Genomic DNA, 19722 nt, shown 5'->3' on the forward strand with positions numbered 1-19722 from the left:
GACACGAGCTTGATTCACAGAGCTGTAGAACTTTGTTGTACAAAATGAAAAAAAAATGATTCTTGTCGTTTATATGATCCATATATCTACCGACAGTAACAGGCGGTGTGACTGTCAAACAGAAACTATTGAATGGTTTTCTTTTCAACTGTGTCCCCCCCTGCAGGGGAAACTGCTGGAGGACGCATGGTATCCAGCTAAACGTGAGCCCAAATGAAGGATGTCTTTTCATGTAGCAAAAAAAAGATTGGATCCTTTTTGACAGTAAGCATGACCACGGAGGTCCGGGGGATTTTCCATAAGTACCATATGCATGAAAATCCTTCTTTTGTTTAGTACCTAGACAACTTGCTCTAGTACTTGTGCTGTTTTAAGTGCATACGTCTTGTGTACTAGACCTGTATAATGCACAAACAATAGTAAGTGAATAAGAATACATATAGATTTACAGACAGACACACTGTCTAGGTGAATCCCTCCGCGGGTACTGAGCAGTACTTTTATTTTGCGGCTTAAAGGACGACTTCTTGCCGACTCTTCTATGCTTTTGCGTAGCACAGACTTTGTTCGCGTGAAGACACTTCAGCCAAATTTCAAACGTTGATTCATTACTAAAAGAAGTCTGATGTAATGAAACAGAGGATATTGAGGATTTTAAACGTGGTGGCGCTTTCAGATTTCTTGAGAAAGAGGAAACTTTCCAGAGAAAAGGAGTTGTGCTATTTTTTTGTAGAATGGCGCTCCTTTTGGGTAGTTTTAAACATGATAATTTGCTCAGAGCAGATGTATTTTTCTCATGTTGGTTGTACAGATTAAGTACGATACGTGGATACTGCAACTGAATAGTCATGCTATTGGATTGGTTAACTAGTTGGAGGATATTGGAGTAATTTGGTTTGTGTAATTGGGACATTTTAATTGGAAGTTGAAAAAAAAAAACATTTTGTGGAGCGTTGCATATTGGCGAGAGCATTTTGTGTTCAAAATGTATTTTTGGTACAAATATTAGTAGAAGAAAAATAATTATCTAAAGGAAAAATAGCTTGGTACTGTATAGTAGTGTTTTGCACAGTTCTTGGCCAGAAGAATAGCCTAGAATTAAACTCGGAAGTGGCAGTAGTGAGATGCCTATAAAAGACTGATTCACAAAGTTAAGAAGTGCCTTAGCTCTTCTCTTGTCGTTGTCGGAGGAGCTTCTCTCCTATAGACCGTGCTACCGCATACTGTATGCTTTGTTAAAAAAGCATTTGCCAATGATCTAATGTCAAAACCCTGAAGAGAACTGGCAAATGCGCGTAGTTGTAGTCTTTCCTGTAGTGTGCGAGGTCCGAGTTATGGAGATTGTGTTAGTTTAGTTATGCTTTTCTTTTGTTACATCATTTTTAATAAGGTTACAATTGTATTTTTTTTGTGACGGGCTATAGCTTAGTGCTCTTCAGTGAGCGAGGCAGTTTCCTTTGGGGTTTGTTGTATAGTTTATTGAATCACACCTAGAGTGGATAGAAATGTGAATACACAGTCGTAGCCCAATACGTAGCGTTTTTTGTTTAATAAACCGAATCTCATTCAATAAGCTCTTAAGTGAATGCATGCAGTACTTCTCACGGTGTTTTCACGTCAATTCCCTGTGAATTCATATTCTGTTTACCCATCTACTGACTCATGTATTTACTCAGTCCATCGGACCAACATTTTGCAAATGCACTTTTTCCTTAAAGAAAATTTCACCAAAAATTATCTTTTGGTATTTGTTTCATTCGTCCATTGTTGATATAGTCCTACATTTTTTGCATGTCAGCAATCCAGTTCTCTAGATGGATGACTTTCGAAATACAGCCGGTATGATGCATTTTGCTTATGATGCAAAATTTATCATACCGGTTGTATTTCTGTATTTCGAAAGTCATCCATCTCGAGAACTGGATTGCTGACATGCAAAAAAAATGTAGGACTATATCATTAATGGAGGTAAGGTTTTTTTTTTAAAGTTTTTATATATAAAACTTCAACAGGGACTAAAACAAATACCAAAAGATCGTTTTTGGGTGGAGTTTTTCTTTAATTGAGTCTCCAAAATTAGTTAATTCTAAACCGCATTAGTGAAGCTCAGTAGGCCATGATAGTATTGTTTGTTTTATTAAGTGTCATGTCAGGGATGTTTTAATCGGACTTTCTTTGTGAAACAGAGTGTGGGGGAAAAAACATTCAGTCTTCCCCTTACTCGATACATTTGGTGGAGGCTTCACGAACTCTGAAATTGTAAGCCGGTATTGGGGCAAGTAGGACAAATGTCCATTTATTGCTGTTTTCATGATTTTAATGGTTTAACTGTGTTATAAATCTGTGTTTGGTTTTGATTGTGCCAGGCCCACCCATTTCCCATTCGAAAATGGGTGACTCATTTCATACCAAATGAAAGGGAAGCTAGCTAATATGCAATCGGCATATTTGGTCGGTCCTCGACGCTCCAACGGTATGGATGTCATCGCGTCACAATAACGTCACTTGCATTAACATTAATGATAACACATGTGCAGTGATAGTGTTTTGGCGGTCGTGCCCATGAGATGACTTGGAGCGGGGTTAGCTTTGAGTTGTCCTTTACCCAGTTATCGTGAAACCGTGTCATAGCACTCTCCAAAATGTTCAGGTGAATTATCCAGGCCATTACTATTGCTTATCTTTGGTACAAAACACCTGTAAATAGTGGTGTCATACTTCTACCATATCAGTTACCGAATACAAGTAATTCACATTTTATTACGTTTGAATATTTAGGTTTGAAGCATATTTGAAAGAAATATATTGAAATATATCTTGACGTATTGTTTTGGGTTATATATTCTGATTTTAATTATGCTGGAAATGGATCCGAAACAGACGCTGATTAAATGAGCTTAGATGTGAAACGAGTCTATTGACAAGTGCCACAGCAGCTTTGCATCAGTGGGCCAAGTCATTTCTAGTTTGCGTGTTAACGCCCTGATGTGTAAGTCATAAGCTAAGCTTTATCATTATCACCAGCAAGCGTTCCTTCCTTTTTGATCGTGGTATTATTGGTTTTAATTGACCCGCAATGATTGAGGAAGAGGAGGCAGGCTCATCTACGTTTTAAAATGCAGCGCTGAATCTAGTTGTCCATGATGACATACTGATTGGCAAACCTTGGCCCCATTCACCTACTCACACATAAGTGTCTCTGTCAAATTTGAGTAGAGATTATCAATAGTCTTGACACAAGTGTCTTTCAGCAAAGCTCCGTTGTTGCTACCCTACCAAGGACGGTGACGACAGAGTTGACCAATACTGGGACTAACTGGTGTCTAGACTACAGCCTGTATATTTTGAGATTATAAAATGTATTATCTGAGCAGAAAATAGATTCCTATACAGATATGCTTTGTCCATAGGGATGGGGAAAGCACCTTTTTTTATTTTCATTTATTTTAAATCATGGTGGAAAAATTACATGAAAATATAGTCTCAGCTTGGAGATTCTGGCTGTGTTTTTTTATATTGCGAGAGGAGGCAGTTTGAAAGTGATAACAGGGGAGTGTTTGAGGTATGAAAATAATGTATGATTCGAAGAGAGGGGCATTTAATAATCGGATAAAAGTCCCCCAAATGCACTAGACAACACATGATACTTCATACCGGCCAAACATGTTGCCAACAAGTTAAGGAACAAATTTCAACAGTTCAGAAACACTCCTTCAGTGAATAACCAACCTTTGTAGATGGAACAATGATGTCATTGGAAAGTGTTCCTTTATGGTGCCTAGGGTTTGTTTTTAATTAGACTTTTTTTTTTTTTAGCAAATTGATTTGTCTGTCCAAGTGTTTTTGTTTATCTTTGTTAATGATAACCTTACAGAATCTATAAAATAAGCTAGCTTGAATATTTTCCTTCATACAGAAAAGTACAAATGTTTACGATATCTAATTAACCAAATAGCAAGTATGCGTTTGAGAGTCAATCTGTCTGTCCCTAAAAGGGACTCCAATAGATTGATTTGATTTCTTTTTTTCCTTTGTCATTTTAAACTTGAAAATGTTATGACTGCTTGTTCATTTGTTTTGATTATTTTTGTACTTGTCGAACAGTGCTCCCTCTAAAAAAAAAAAAAAAGAAAGAGAAAAAAAAGAATTGACTAAATCATTTTTTGAATGGTCTGCAATGGGCCCTCTTCCCTGAGTGGCTCAAAATCCTTGATTTCTGTTCCTTTACCTTCTGTACTGCCGACTACTTCATCTTAGACTGAGCCTTGTGTATTCACGACTGAATCTTAACTTTAGATAAAGGCTTAACTTCGCGTTTTTTGATGTCAATGGGAAATTTTGAGTTGCGCTTGCAGATCTCAGTTAGGATTTGGCCGTAGATTGCACCCTAGATGATTTGGGAGGTTTTAGTTTTCAGGCTTTTCAAGTTTGAAAGCGAGGGAGGTGCACACTACTTGGTGAAAAATGTATGTCTACAGTCTTGGGTTGAGTCAACTATTAAATTAATTTGGAAATGTGTGAAAGTGAAGAGGCATGTATTTCGATTTTGCACTAAGTCATTCTCGTCTCACTACACTCTAAGATAAAGACGTTCCGTGACTTGCTCTCTGTCATTCAAAACATTTTTTATTTGTTCAGTCCTTTTTGTAAACTCCATTTAAAAATATGCTTTCATTTACTTCTAAAAGTTTATCTAATCTCTGTAACCCTTCAATCAGGGTTGTGTAGTAACGGATTACATGTAACGGGCATTACGCAATTCAATTACAAATATATGAAGTAGGCCTAACTGTAATCAGCCCGGATTACATTTTTTCAAATTATAATAATGTAATCGGATTACAGTTACATTATTAAAAACATCTGATTTACATTTGGGATTACTTCATCTAATATCAAGAGAAAAAAAGGATACAACTTTTGTCAGTTTTGCTGTCATTTAGCACACCCTCAAGACTTCTCCCATGCACTCAAATATGCTATTGTTCTGCTGATCGCCCATCAAGGGTGGGTGGCTTCTTTTGTATTCAAACGGGTTTAGTGACTAGGTAAGGCTTCCAAAAGATTTACACCTAGCTTTCTGGTCAATCAGACAGTCGTCTGGACTCAACAGTGTTCCTGCTTGCTGCTCTATAGCAGTGCACTTTCACTCTAGCTCTCTCCTTTGGCTTTGTGTGCTCCTAGCGGGAGAGAGAAATGCTCTCTGATTAGCTCTCTGGCCAATAAACAAAAAACACAGTCTTGAAAGCAACCACTGTTGTTACTTTAGAAGAGAAGAGGATCCCAGCTTTCTGTAGGTTTACTTTTATTGATCAACTCTTAATATTGAACGAAGGGCACTCACGTCGGCCATTCAATTCCAAGGTGATTTCATAGGCCTACTCATCATTATTATTATTCATTAATTTACTGATTAATAATCAATTACACAGGTATAATTAGAATGTAGATTTAGCAACTAGCTAACCACTTCATCAGGTGTTGAATGAGCCCCAAATGATTTAGCCTGAAGTGAACAAAATTATGTAGACAAATGTAATCTCTTGAAAAAACATTTTGGAAGATTCAGGAACCCTATTGTGACTGACAATTAGGCAATTGTTATTAGTTTACAAACTCAAAATTCATGACAATGACTGGTTTAGATTGCACATCTAAATATCTGAAATAATGCATTCCTGCTTGGACATGTTAGATTAATCAAATGTATTTCTTGAATCATACTAATACACCACCTTTTTAATGAAGCATTTTGAATGACTATAAGTTAATTAGGCAACACATTCTCTCTATTGCGTGACCCTGCAATAACATTTTTTGTGCGACCAAATCATGGGTGGGTGCCCCAACTAAAAACATTTAGTATGGAGCCTTGTGACTATGCTCTAATACATTAGAATATAGAACTTGTGAATTATAGTCCCCAATTTGGAAATAGTCATGTTGCTAAATTAATAATGTATGCTATTTAGCAGACGCTTTTATCCGAAGAGACTTAGTCATACGTGCATAGATTTCATGTATGGGCGGTCCCAGGAATTGAACCCACTTCCCTGGCGTTACAAGCACCATGCTCTACCAACTAGGTGCACTTTAAAAAAACATATACATCTGGGTGTTAAAAAATAACTTTAAAAAAACGTTAAGTAATCTGATTACTCAAAATGAGTAATGTAATCTGATTACTGAATTTTTCATGTAACTGTAATCCATAACTGATTAAATTTTAAATAATCTGGCCAACACTGCCTTCTATGTAGATTTCATCCTAAGTGGCTGTGTATGTGATCATGTGACTGTCATTCGAATGCAGGTCAGGTACAGTACATTTTGACAAACCTTTCTTTGGAGAAAACAAAGTACAGTATGATATGATTCTTATTGTTCTGAGATGTGGTGTGAAGTTTTTCCCTTTTTCAAAACGGTGACTGGAAATTAACAGGACAGTCTGATAAAGCTACTCTACACCAAAGTGCAATTGAACTCAGAGGGAGGGAGCACTGTCAGTGAACCAGTGGGAGTCTACTGGTTGTGATGTGCACAATCCTTATGTACGTAAAATGATTATTCTCTCTTTCCCCAATCTGTCTTAATTCAGATGCAACATTTTATTTCTTTTGTTTTCTGTGTACAGCTTGCTTTGGAGTTGTTTGTCTCAAACAGGTACTCTTACTTCTGTACTGTTATTTCCTTAGGTTGATGAAATGATTTAAAAAAATCTATAAAATATGTAAGAAAAAGAAAGAAAAGGTCTTGTGTATTTTGTCAGTAAGTTTCAGTCAAACCTGCACCATGAATAAATGGGAAAAATTCAGAGAGTGGGAGCCTTTCCTGCTCTGAGGATAGTTTGGGTCAATTCCTTCTTGAATTCCTGTCAGTTGAAGGCTATGGTAGACTTGCCGACGTGTGACGCAGTTGGTATTGAATTTAAACCACAGGAGGGTGCCATTTTCTGGATGAATTTCAACATGTGTGGGCCTACACACACATTAAGGGTTGGAATCAATCAAACCTGTACTGACTGCATTTGAGCCAAATTTCAGAAGAATCACTTTTCTCATGTTCAACGAAAAGCATATTTGTTATTACTATATGTTCACTTGGGGTGGAGGGGCGGGACTCAGTTTGGGTTCATTGAAACATGCATTTCCTGGGGTTTTAAGTAGACTATTCCATAAGGAGTTTGCAAGAGAGCAGAGACAGACCGAGGCAACAATCGATCCTTAGAGGAGAACCGACTACAGAAAAGTAGTCCAGTCATAAACAGTCAACTGTCACAGGATCATCATAAAGTCATCCTCCTGTCCTGTTTGTCTGCACTGAAGATTATGAGACAGCCCTAAAGGATCCCATGACACTAGGTTAATCTTTAACAATAAATTAGTCTGTCTTTTGCTGTGGTGTGCATTGCCCATGAGGCCATGACTTGAGTAAGAACAGTCAGGTGGTATGAGGAACAGTAGCAGGGTTTCTAATAATAAAGGGGGAACTTCCAAGATCTTTGAGTGAAGACCACACTGACTCACCAGTGGCCTGATTGGTTGGAAGTTACAATTTAATACTGCCACTGATAGACTGATTGTGCAACCCAACACTACTACGAACATGTTGACATAAACCTCATATTTCCTCATTCTGCCTGAAAAACTACTTCTAATCAATGTGAGAAACTTGCTTCCTAAAGGACACTTAGTACATTGCAAGACGTCAGTGCTCCACACAGTCAATAATAGACCAAAGTAGTGTGTAGGCGCTTAAAGCGATAGAAGACCGCAGCAATGTAACAGGACGATTTGGAAAGAGTGAGTTGTAACTGGTTTAATCCATGGATCCGACAGGGCCAGAGGAGGAGTGCTCTTGCCTCTGCATCGCAGGATCGATGGATCAAAACCCTGTTACAGCTCACTTTCCACATCAACCTGTTACAGTGATGTAGCAATGTAAAGCATGCATTGATGTGAATATCTAGAACAATATACAGTTGAAGTCGGAAGTTTACATACACTTAAGTTGGAGTCATTAAAACTAGTTTTTCAACCACTCCACAAATTTCTTGTGAACAAACTATAGTTTTGCCAAGTGGGTTAGCACATCTACTTTGTGCATGACACAAGTAATTTTTCCAACAATTGTTTACAGACAGATTATTTCACTTATAATTCACTGTATCACAATTCCAGTGGGTCAGAAGTTTACATACACTAAGTTGACTGTGCTTTTAAACAGCTTGGAAAATTACAGAAAATGATCTCATGGCTTTAGAAGCTTCTGATAGGCTAATTGACATCATTTGAGTCAATTGGAGGTGTACCTGTGGATGTATTTCAAGGCCTACCTTCAAACTCAGTGCCTCTGCTTGATATCATGGGAAAATCAAAAGAAATCAGAAAAATAACTAGACCTCCACAAGTCTGGTTCAGCCTTGGGAGCAATTTCCAAACGCCTGAAGGAACCTTGTTCATCTGTACAAACAATAGTACGCAAGTATTAACACCATGGGACCATGCAGCCATCATACCGCTCAGGAAGGAGACGTGTTCTGTCTCCTAGAGATGAACATACTTTGGTGCGAAAAGTGCAAATCAATCCCAGAACAACAGCAAAGGACTTGTGAAGATGCTGGAGGAAACAGGTACAAAAGTATCTATATCCACAGTAAAACGAGTACTATATCGACATAACCTGAAAAGCCGCTCAGCAAGGAAGAAGCCACTGCTCCAGAACCGCCATTAAAAAATCCAGACTACGGCTTTGAAACTTCACATGGGGACAAAGATCGTACTTTTTGGATAAATGTCCTCTGGTCTGATGAAACAAAAATATAACTTTTTTGGCCATAATGACCATCATTATGTTTGGAGGTAAAAGGGTGATGCTTGCAAGCCGAAGAACACCGTCCCAACCGTGAAGCACGGGGGTGGCAGCATCATGTTGTTGGGGTGCTTTGCTGCAGGAGGGACTGGTGCACTTCACAAAATAGATGGCATCATGTGGATATATTGAAGCAACATTTCTTTTTTTCTTCTTTTTTTTCACCTTTATTTAACCAGGTAGGCTAGTTGAGAACAAGTTCTCATTTGCAACTGCGACCTGGCCAAGATAAAGCATAGCAATTCGACACATACAACAACACAGAGTTACACATGGAATAAACAAAACATACAGTCAATAATACAGTAGAAAAATAAGTCTATATACAATGTGAGCAAATGAGGTGAGATAAGGGAGGTAAAGGCAAAAAAAGGCCATGGTGGCGAGGTAAATACAATATAGCAAGTAAAACACTGGAATGGTAGATTTGAAGTGGAAGAATGTGCAAAGTAGAAATAGAAATAATGGGGTGCAAAGGAGGAAAATAAATAAATACAGTAGGGGAAGAGGTAGTTGTTTGGGCTAAATTATAGATAGGCTAGCTATGTACAGTTGCAGTAATCTGTGAGCTGCTCTGACAGCTGGTGCCTAAAGCTAGTGAGGGAAATAAGTGTTTCCAGCTTCAGAGATTTTTGCAGTTCGTTCCAGTCATTGGCAGCAGAGAACTGGAAGGAAAGACGACCAAAGGAGGAATTGGCTTTGGGGGTGACCAGTGAGATATACCTGCTGGAGTGCGTGCTACGAGTGGGTGCTGCTATGGTGACCAGTGAGCTGAGATAAGGCGGGGCTTTACCGAGCAGAGACTTGTAGATAACCTGTAGCCAGTGGGTTTGGCGACGAGTATGAAGCGAGGGCCAACCAACGAGAGCGTACAGGTCGCAATGGTGGGTAGTGTATGGGGCTTTGGTGACAAAACGGATGGCACTGTGATAGACTGCATCCAGTTTGTTGAGTAGAGTGTTGGAGGCTATTTTATAGATAACATCACCGAAGTCGAGGATCGGTAGGATGGTCAGTTTTACGAGGGTATGTTTGGCAGTATGAGTGAAGGATGCTTTGTTGCGATATAGGAAGCCGATTCTAGATTTAATTTTGGATTGGAGATTCTTAATGTGAGTCTGGAAGGAGAGTTTACAGTCTAACCAGACACCTAGGTATTTGTAGTTGTCCACGTATTCTAAGTCAGAGCCGTCCAGAGTAGTGATGCTGGACGGGCGAGCAGGTGCGGGCAGTGATCGGTTGAATAGCATGCATCTCAAGACATCAGTCAGGAAGTTAACGTTTGGTCACAAATCAGTCTTCCAAATGGACAATGACCCCAAACATACTTCCAAAGTTGTGGCAAAATAGCTAAAGGACAACAAAGTCAAACTATTGGAGTGGCCATCACAAAGCCCTGACCTCAATCCTATAGAACATTTGTGGGCATAACTGAAAAAGTGTGTGCGAGCAAGGAGGCCTACAAACCTGACTCAGTTACACCAGCTCTGTCAGGAGGAATGGGCCAAAATTCACCCAACTTATTGTGAGAAGCTTGTGGAAGGCTACCCGAAACGTTTGACCGAAGTTAAACAATTTAAAGGCAATGCTACCAAATACTAATTGAGTGTATGTAAACTTCTGACCCACTGGGAATGTGATGAAAGAAATTCAAACTGAAATAAATGATTCTCTACTATTATTCTGACATTTCACATTCTTAAAGTGGTGATCCTAAAACAGGGAATTTTTCTAGGATTAAATGTCAGGAATTGTGAAAAACTGAGTTTAAATGTATTTGGCTAAGGTGTATGTAAACTTCCAACTTCAACTGTATGTGTATCTGGGTAAAGCTTGCAGGTATAATGCTTAACTTGTAATAATCATGTACATGTATGAGCCTTTAATGTATTATAAGGTTTATAAAATGTTTTGTCTATGTATCAGCTTTTCAACTGGCTCAGAATGTTAGGTATAAGAAGTAGGCTATAAAAAGTATGGTATAAATATTTAGTCAGGATATGATATTATTATAATACATTATAAACAGTTAAGTTATGCTCGTTTTACAATACAGTAATGAATCTCTATAAACAGTAATAAGAGTCGGATGAAACAAAGCTCCAAAAATATCTCCAGGTGAATAACAACTCGTGACAACGTAAGCGTTTTCAAGACAATTCCAACTCGTGATGTGGTACAATGTTACTAGTCTCTCTAGATATCTGTGTTGTCTAGCTTTTTCAAATGGTCCCGATAGGGTCTGTTTTTCCGGGCTACAATGTTACGCCACCGTTGTTTTTTATAGCACTACTTTGCCGGTGCTTAGTGACGTTGTTAGTGGTCACATGACTTAGAACCAATCACATAATCGAAAATCTCTTTAACAAGGAAGAGGGCAAGCGACGCAATTTGAATCACTTGAGATATTTGCTAGTTTAGGTGGGTGACGGCAGAGTTTGTCATCTTGTGCTGAAGGAAAGATGAAGGGTATTATTCTGTTCACACTTTTGACCATCTGGTCAAATGTAGATTGTACGCCGTGCTCATATTCTCCATCACAGTGGTGTACCTCCGTGGACTCAGCCATCGAATGTGGGGTAAGATACATTCACGAGTTTCTTCTCGGGATTAAATGGATAGAATGTTTTGGTAACACTGCATGAAAACTTTCATTTTGATTACATGGATCGTCAGTCCTTGCATCCAATAGCCACGTCTATGAATTTGAGTGTGGTTTAATTTCTCCAGCCACATCCCTCAGCTTTTTCCCGAAACGGGTGCGTTTCAACTCCTGATTGCCGCTTTATTAGAGAATGGACTGAGAGAATGAGAAACGTGTGGTGAATCTTTTTGTACATTAAAAATAATATTAAAATATAACATCAACACCCATCAACTTTTTCTCTTCCATATGTCCTGATTGACATATGATATCTAGAACCAATTTAGACCTACTAAACATTCACCCAAACTCATTCTGTGTGTGTATTGCTTTACTGTAAAGTCGTTTTACTTTTCTTGTGGCAGGTTCTGAAGCAGTGCCTGGAAGCCAATTCCACCAAGCCCAACACACAGGTGCAGCCCGTGCAGGTGGAGCTGTATTTTGAAAGTCTGTGCCCAGGATGCCGGTTATTCCTTACCTCACAGCTCTTTCCCACATGGACCATGTTGCAGGACATCATGAGTGTCACACTGGTGCCCTACGGAAATGCACACGTAGGTCTTATACAGTAGGCTAGAAATGATGACGCTTGTCTCATGTATTATGACACTATATTGGATATTGGATATTGCTTAGACAACGTAGTTAGCAGTGATTGGAGTTGAGGAATTCTGTGTTTTAGTTTGAAATCATTTTCGTTGGTCTCACTACAGGAATCTTTTGATGGGAAGCAGTATCAGTTCACCTGCCAGCATGGTGAGGAGGAGTGTCTTGGCAACATGATTGAGGTGAGATTTTGGTAACGCTTTATTTTACAGCCCACTGTTGACCAGGTAGTTACTTGTAAGTGACTTATTAAAACTGTACTTGTCTAATAATTGCATAGTAATAACACTTTGGTTTCTCTGCGATTCATTGGCACACGCTTCACTTTGTAAGCTGAATTATTTGATGTAAGTACCAGAAAGTGTCCATTGTCACCACATAGCTTCCTAGTTGAATAGCAGGTAAGTAAGTAGCAGCTTAAAACGGGCTGTAACATGAAGCTTTCCAGAAGAAAAAAAAGTGACATTGTTTTACACCTTAAAAAAAAAAAAATGTATCTTCCCTTCTCTCTCCAGACCTGCATATTGAATGCTACAGGAAGCAAAGCATTCCAGATCACCTACTGCATGGAGGCCTCCACTGATGTAGTTAAAGCGGGAGAGAAGGTGAGTGACATGTTACCTCTTACCTTCTTTCTCTCAACACAAGACCATGAAAAGACCACGCCTCAAACAATATACAGCAACCCCCTATTTTTATTCAAATGCTCCTGAGAAATACGAAACAAAGAGGCTGAAATTAAATCCAGAAATGTATAATACCGAATCACTTTTTGTGGTTGGTGATTAATGATGTGTTCTGCTCACATGTGGTAGTCTAAGGGTATGGCTGGAGGGCAAGATAAGATATGACCGGATGACATTGTAAATATGAGGATACTTGGAAATATTGACAATAATAATGTTCCAACCACCTGTCCCCTTGACAGTGTGTGGCGCTCTATGACCCGAACACCAAGTGGGACAGCATCATGACCTGTGTGAAGGGAGACCAGGGGAATCAGCTGATGCATCAGAACGCAGTGAAGACTGGTGCCTTGAAGCCAGCCCACGAATATGTGCCTTGGATTGTCATAAATGGGGTTAGTTCACTGAGGCGAAATATTTTAGTTGTATATGTCAGCAAGTTTACTGTATTGCTAACGGCTTCTAGTAAAGTCTGTCACATTCGACAAAGTTTATTGCCTCGATTTGTTATATCCGGAATCTTCTTTCAGGAGCACTCCGATGACCTTCAGAACAAAGCAATGTCTTCACTCTTCACTCTGATCTGTAGCATGTGGAAGGTAGGTTTTGGCGAACAAAATTACCATTCCAGTTTTAACAGTGTTATGTCCTATCCATCTTGTCCATTCTTCCTTCCTTGTTTCTATACAGTGTATTTGGAAAGTATTCAGACCCCTTCCCTTTTCCACATTTTTCTTTTACGTTACTGTGGGAAAAGTCAAGAGGTCTGAATACTTTCCGAATGCACTGTGCGTAGTTTTCCTGTCTATAGAAACCACTGACTAAGATCAAATGATTAGAATGAGTATAGACTAGTCTTTGCAGATACTGTACTAAAAATAGGTAATTCAGTCACCCTCTGAAGTTGGAATTTGTTGATGCCTTTCTCCACTAGAGTATGCTGTGAGGAAAAAGAAAGATAAGCGTGCCATCCTTTGATTTCTGAAGTATACTCTGTCATACTATCCTTTAGGGGCCCAAGCCTGAAGCCTGCGGTGCAGCTCCAATGAAACGACACAGAAGTTACTGCCATGACGAGTAAATAATCTACGTCTTACCATACCGCCGTATGCCTTTGTGTTCAACTTCAATTACCAAATAGGGATGGTAAATCTGAACTTTTTGACACACTATCAATAATGTTTTAAACTGGTTTGACTGTCGGTATCACATAGTTCTTCAGATATTCAAGAAAAGGGATGTCGTGTACTGTATCACATTGCTCAGTGAATGAGCCTTCTGTGGAATGAGCTATGTGAAATAAACTCTCTCTTAGTCATCTGTTTTTATGAAGGGACGAAATTAAAGCTAACTATTTTAAAAGGACTCTGTCTTCACTTAATCTGCATTTTATGTTGAATGTGATGGGTGTATAGCCTACGAGAGCAGATCTTTCATTTTTGACAAGCGCTGTGGTGTAATGGAGATGAATACCTCTTTGAGTGAGGGCTCTTACAGTAGAAAGGCTTTGGCGTGGTTGTCATGGTTCTGCATGGCCTCAGTCTTGCCTAGGGGAGACAGCAGTCAAACCAGTGATAACAAGCCTCTTCCCTGGTGGTTTAATAGGACTGCCTGTGCTGCATTTAGTAGTGTTAAAGAGCCATGTTCTTCTATATAATGCTGATTACGAGATAAAGGGTCATGTCCTTCAAGATCATTTGGTTTGTCTATTGGATCACAATTTTAAAAATGTATACCGGTAAGAAAGAAATGCAAGATGAGATTGAAAGTATGATGGCTACAAAATTTCAGGCTTTTTGATTATTCTTCGGTTGTTAGAAGGGGTTCACAGCAAAATTATTTGACCGTTAGGAAAGACACCTACATACAAAGTCTCTAGGTCAAACGGGGCAGCGGATATGAGGGTTTAAGTGAGACTACTTATAACAGTGCCACTTATAGGCCAATCAGTGCCAATCTTTTGACGTCTTTCCTCACGCTGAACAAATTTGCCTGGAGGACCCATAAGGTCTGTCAGGATAGATTTTCCTCCATCTTGGACATTTTGGAAAACCTTTTAAAAACTTCAAATGTTTGTTAGACCATGGTGCATCTCTTAGCTTTTCTCAAACTAAGGGATCAGTTAAGGGATGACTGAGTTATTGATAAATCAGGAAATCAGATTTTACATGTCCATTTAAATATTTTGTTAATACACTTCACAATGTCCTATCATCTTGAAACTCTGTAGGGTCATCAGACATTACCATGATGAACCATTTTAAGTTTGGCATTGATATCTTTAAGAAAAAGGAAACTACAGTATTAACAATTCACATTTTGACTATGTAACGCTAATGCTTAAAATAATCCATAAAAAAATCTTGTTCTCATGGACTAAAAGTCCGATTCACTCCAGATGTGTTATTTGGACTAATCACAATAGTCTAAAGAGTTTGAGAAAATAATATTGATGCACTCAAAGATGGCCACACTTTACCAGTAGATGCATATTAGGACATATGCTAATATGCTACAATATGCAAAAAATACTTCAAAAATCTTCTTCTCATGAACCATAGGACCAAATGACACCAATTTGGAATGTAGGCCCATTTTAATGGCTTAACTTCATTTGAGAAAAGCTAAGGGATTGGTCAAAAGATGGCTGAGTTATTGACAAGTTAAACATCAGATTTTACCTGTTCAAGAATGAGTAGCATACTCACAGGCCTTACACACTGATCTAAGGCTGGAGATACTTGTGTTGCATAGGCCCTACCTAGTTTTGGATGGATGCACCATTTTTATTGAGCCATTTGGTTGTTTAAAACAAACCACCTTTACACAATATGGATTATGATCCCTAGTGAATCAGTGACAAACCTGAAGTCTGGATTTCTGCTTACTCAATGTCTTTCTAATCAAAGCAGACATATGACCTTTGTTCATTTTCTATGCATTGTTTCTGGAGTGTTTTATGAAAGACAAAATAGTAGGCTAGGCATAGAAAGTTATGTCAAAACAGTTCAATGTTGGTCTATTTATGGATTTAATTTGTCAAGTATTTTTCATCATACAAATGATTTGATGTGTTAACGTACATTTTTTTGAGAAATCCGAATTCGCGCTTCAGCTGTTTTTTTGTTTTTGCGCAGCATTGGCGGCGAGTATGATGTCCTCAAACTCCTCCCTGTTACGCATTTGTCACATAACCAAATTGCGCTTGGCAAGGGCAGGTAGGCCTAGTCAGGGGACCTGATGAAATAAACTGATATAGCAGCCTATATAAGTATGGATAGCAGCAGTCTTCGATAGTACTGCAAAAATATATATACGATATTGAACCTTTTATAGTGCCGTAGTGGACCAGTTAAATTGGATTTACGTCGTTTAGAATAAGAATCATGATTCCTCAGTCGAGCAGAGCATTTCTCTTCAAGATTGCTGGTTATTGGAAGCCGCTTTTCAAAGGCAGGTTTCTAATTGTAACGAATACTGTGAGCTGTGGGTGTATGCTTGCCGCCGGCGACATCATTCAGCAAACCAGGGAGAGACGGAGGGTCCCCGAGAAGGCACGTGACTGGACGCGAACAGGTAAGGTCCACGACCAAGGACAGCAGCCGATATGGAGCCCAATTTCCACCTTGTATGAAATAAGTTCTGAAGCGAAATTAACCATGTGCTAGGGGCAAGAGAGCCAATCATAGTCATAAAGTAGCCTAGCCGAAATAAAAATGCAAAGCATACACAATGAACTTCAACTATAATATTCCAAACCATAGGTATAATGATATGCTTTATGTTGACATAATTTTTGCTTATTATGTTTTCCAACATCCTATACAGTAGTTATGGGTTTCACTAACTGCAAAGAACGTTTCATTTAGCTGTGTTACTGCTACCCTCTGCAGGTTGCATGTTTGCAGTGGGATGCTCAATGGGGCCCTTCATGCACTACTGGTACCAGTGGCTGGACAAGTTCTTTCTCGGCAATGCTTTACCTGCTGTCACCAAGAAAGTCCTCACTGATCAGCTGATTGCATCACCGACCATGGGAGCATGGTATTTCATTGGTGAGATATTGATGTGTTTTTTCAAGAAGTCAATATTTCAGTATACTGAAATCAATGTGTACTTGGACTGTTTGCAGAGAATGGGAATTGTCAGGGCAAAAAAATACAAAGTGTTTTTCTTTATGTATTTCTTCTTTATTGTCCCTTTCTTTCTCCAGGTATGGGAAAGATGGAGGGCCACAGTCTATCTGAGGGGTTAGAGGAATTCAAAGAAAAGTTCTGGGAGTTCTACAAGGTTAGTGGAACAGTTTGGCTAAGAGTATGAGGAACAGTTTGATTAAGAAACCCAAGCCTATTGTACTGAATATTGCTGTCCCGGTTGATGCTCCTAGTTCTCAGAGTTTGTTTGTGCTCCTTTTCATTCAAGGCGGACTGGTGTGTTTGGCCCGCGGCACAGATGATCAACTTCTACTTCTTGCCTCCTAAGTTCCGTGTCCTCTATGTCAATGTCATCACCCTGGGGTGGGACACCTACCTCTCCTACCTCAAACACCGTAAGAGCTGCTCTGACGCCATTTTGTTTTTGTCTATTCAACATTACACCGCCAATGATTCAGATGTTCTTTAACAGTAATAGTATCGTCTCTGTTGTTCCAGGAGACAACGTTGAAGGAAGCACTGGAGATGTCACTGAGTTGAATGAGCCAGAACTGGAAGTGTCAGGGTCAGCAACCAAACAGTTGAAAGAGAAGCTCTAACATTGGATTTTTGGGAGCATCGCCGGACTTGAATTCGATGTCAATGTCACTGACCATGACCATGGCAACATTCCTTATCATGTGTGCCTTAAAAGCACTACCTATTTCAACAGTTTTATACTAAACTGTGGTGAAAAATGTGGCGCCCAGACAATGCATACCACATGTACTGTATAGTGCATGCATTTCCACTATAGCCTAAAGCGTTGTCTGGTTGTTGGTGTATTTAGTGTCTAGTTGATTAGTATACGAAGGCAATGTCCCGGTCATCTCAGTTGCTGATCTACCAACCTATTAATGAGAGTGAGACTTGTTTCAGGTGTGCCACAGTTTACTTCTCCTACTCTAATGTAATCTATGTTGTTTACCCAGTCAAACCTGTTTAAGTAATGACTGATGTGCAGAAGGTTACACATATCATTCTTGTGTAATAGGCATAGGCTAATATATGTCTAGTAGGTGACATGAATTACTCCTCTTGTGTTATTTAACAATCCTATATTTTATTGATAGGAATAGCTTTTTCAAGCATCTTAAAAGAGTTATAAAATCTTGATAATCTTTTATTTAAATTATGTCTTTTAATTTCAACCGATTTCTTTACTGGTATGGTTTGAATGTATTAATATCGAATATTATTTATAATATGCCTGTAGGTTTCTTAGGTTTATATTGAAGTTTAATAAATGCCTTATAATACAGTATGTCAAATGAATCAATCCAATACTGTAGCTGCAACTGGTCAAAGATAATGTTAATCTCCAAACAAAATGTATGTTTATAATTGCATTGTAACAACAAACTCCAGGGCCCAGATTCACAAAACTTTCTTAAGAAGAAATTTCTTAACTGCCATTTTCTTCCTTAACTATAGACTTATGAAGAAAGTTAAGCAAAGTTGCTATTCCTCAAAAAGGTTGTTTGAAATGTTATTGCGTTATTTCTTATGGTTCTCCTTAAGCACGAAGTTAAGAAGACATTTGATTCTTGAAAATAAAGTTATTGGATTTGTTCTTGGAAATGTTCTCAATTTCAAGATGGCTAAACCCTTGTCTAAAACTCAGGGCAGTGAGAGAATAAGCTAATTAAAGCAATTGAACATGTGTAGCCCTTTTCTGCAGTCATTGGACAAATTGCCTTCTAATGGCCTCATAGGTGGAATGTTATTCGTATTTTTTATAATTATTTCAAATGTATTTTAAAAACGGGTGTTTCTATGTCAAACGGATTTGTTCCATTTCAGTCATCTGTCATGTATATTAAGTGTAATATATGGGATGCAAACTCCAAATCAAATACATTTGAACTCTATATCTGACATGATACAGGTGTCGTCTTTTGTTTAAGCCCATAACCATGTGTGTGAGGTGTATACTTTTGTTTCAAAGTAAATTTGTTTAAGACTACCAAGAAACACTGCGTGACCCAGATTTAACCCAATGCTAAAGAATGTGATTGATGTCTTCACTATTATTCTATAATGTAGAAAATAGTAAAAATAAAGAACAACCCTGGAAAGGGTAGGTGTCCAAACTTTTGACTGGTACTGTATATATATATCTATATATATATTTTTAACTATATTATTACACCTACCACCGTGTGCACATTACTGCACTTAAAATGTGAAGAAATAATAGTTTTGCAATTTTTTTTTTAAACAGGACAAATCTGAGGGGGCACATGTCAATGTACCCCCTATGGGCATGACACCACTACGACATACATTTGATGTGGATTTGTCCATAGCATTTTCACTTCTCCAGTTCTCCTGTCATCTGCAAGCACTTAATTCAGTGGGAGAGTTAGGCATTCTGACACTACTTTCGGGGAGAGACTACAGTAGAAGGCCTGCCTAATTTGGCTCCAATTTATTTAGTTTGTGGTAAAATTCTCATACTGTAAGAACTATGGATGACGAAGAGAAGACACGCAATTAGGCGAACAGGTGAGTCAAAATGATTCCACAAACATTTTGTATTTCTAGAGCACATGCTTTGCACAGAAACTTTTCAAGAAGTAATCTCATATGTTAAATTGTGGGTTCAATTGGGTTAAAGTAACTCTTCAGTGAAAATCTCACTTTTAAAAGTTCATATTCTGTTACCTCATACCCTAATAATGTTTTGACTAAATGGCCAAAGCATACATTTGAGAAAAAA

General features: G+C 38.6%; 2 protein-coding genes across 2 annotated transcripts; both read left to right on the forward strand.

Annotated features, from left to right (window-relative positions):
- Nucleotides 1-11228: 11228 nt before the first annotated feature.
- LOC120055506 (gamma-interferon-inducible lysosomal thiol reductase-like) lies at nt 11229-14169 on the forward strand. The gene is made up of 7 exons (XM_039003369.1): nt 11229-11450; nt 11881-12069; nt 12229-12303; nt 12637-12726; nt 13050-13202; nt 13338-13406; nt 13820-14169. Exons 1-7 carry the CDS (start codon nt 11334-11336, stop codon nt 13886-13888), a joined length of 762 nt encoding a protein of 253 aa, XP_038859297.1. The 5' UTR covers nt 11229-11333; the 3' UTR covers nt 13889-14169.
- Nucleotides 14170-16007: 1838 nt separating this feature from the next.
- mpv17l2 (MPV17 mitochondrial inner membrane protein like 2) lies at nt 16008-19049 on the forward strand. The gene is made up of 5 exons (XM_039003370.1): nt 16008-16383; nt 16701-16862; nt 17021-17097; nt 17230-17356; nt 17460-19049. Exons 1-5 carry the CDS (start codon nt 16194-16196, stop codon nt 17558-17560), a joined length of 657 nt encoding a protein of 218 aa, XP_038859298.1. The 5' UTR covers nt 16008-16193; the 3' UTR covers nt 17561-19049.
- The last annotated feature ends 673 nt before the right edge of the window (nt 19050-19722 follow it).

Source organism: Salvelinus namaycush, chromosome 11 (assembly GCF_016432855.1).
Source record: "Salvelinus namaycush isolate Seneca chromosome 11, SaNama_1.0, whole genome shotgun sequence".
NCBI lineage: Eukaryota > Metazoa > Chordata > Actinopteri > Salmoniformes > Salmonidae > Salvelinus > Salvelinus namaycush.

Coding starts and splice junctions, on each gene's coding strand:
- LOC120055506 (XM_039003369.1), top strand. CDS start 11,334: ATGAAGGGTATTATTCTGTTCACACTTTTGACCATCTGGTCAAATGTA. Junction 11,451..11,880: donor ACTCAGCCATCGAATGTGGG/GTAAGATACATT, acceptor TTCTTGTGGCAG/GTTCTGAAGCAGTGCCTGGA. Junction 12,070..12,228: donor TGCCCTACGGAAATGCACAC/GTAGGTCTTATA, acceptor GTCTCACTACAG/GAATCTTTTGATGGGAAGCA.
- mpv17l2 (XM_039003370.1), top strand. CDS start 16,194: ATGATTCCTCAGTCGAGCAGAGCATTTCTCTTCAAGATTGCTGGTTAT. Junction 16,384..16,700: donor ACGTGACTGGACGCGAACAG/GTAAGGTCCACG, acceptor TACCCTCTGCAG/GTTGCATGTTTGCAGTGGGA. Junction 17,357..17,459: donor CCTCTCCTACCTCAAACACC/GTAAGAGCTGCT, acceptor CTGTTGTTCCAG/GAGACAACGTTGAAGGAAGC.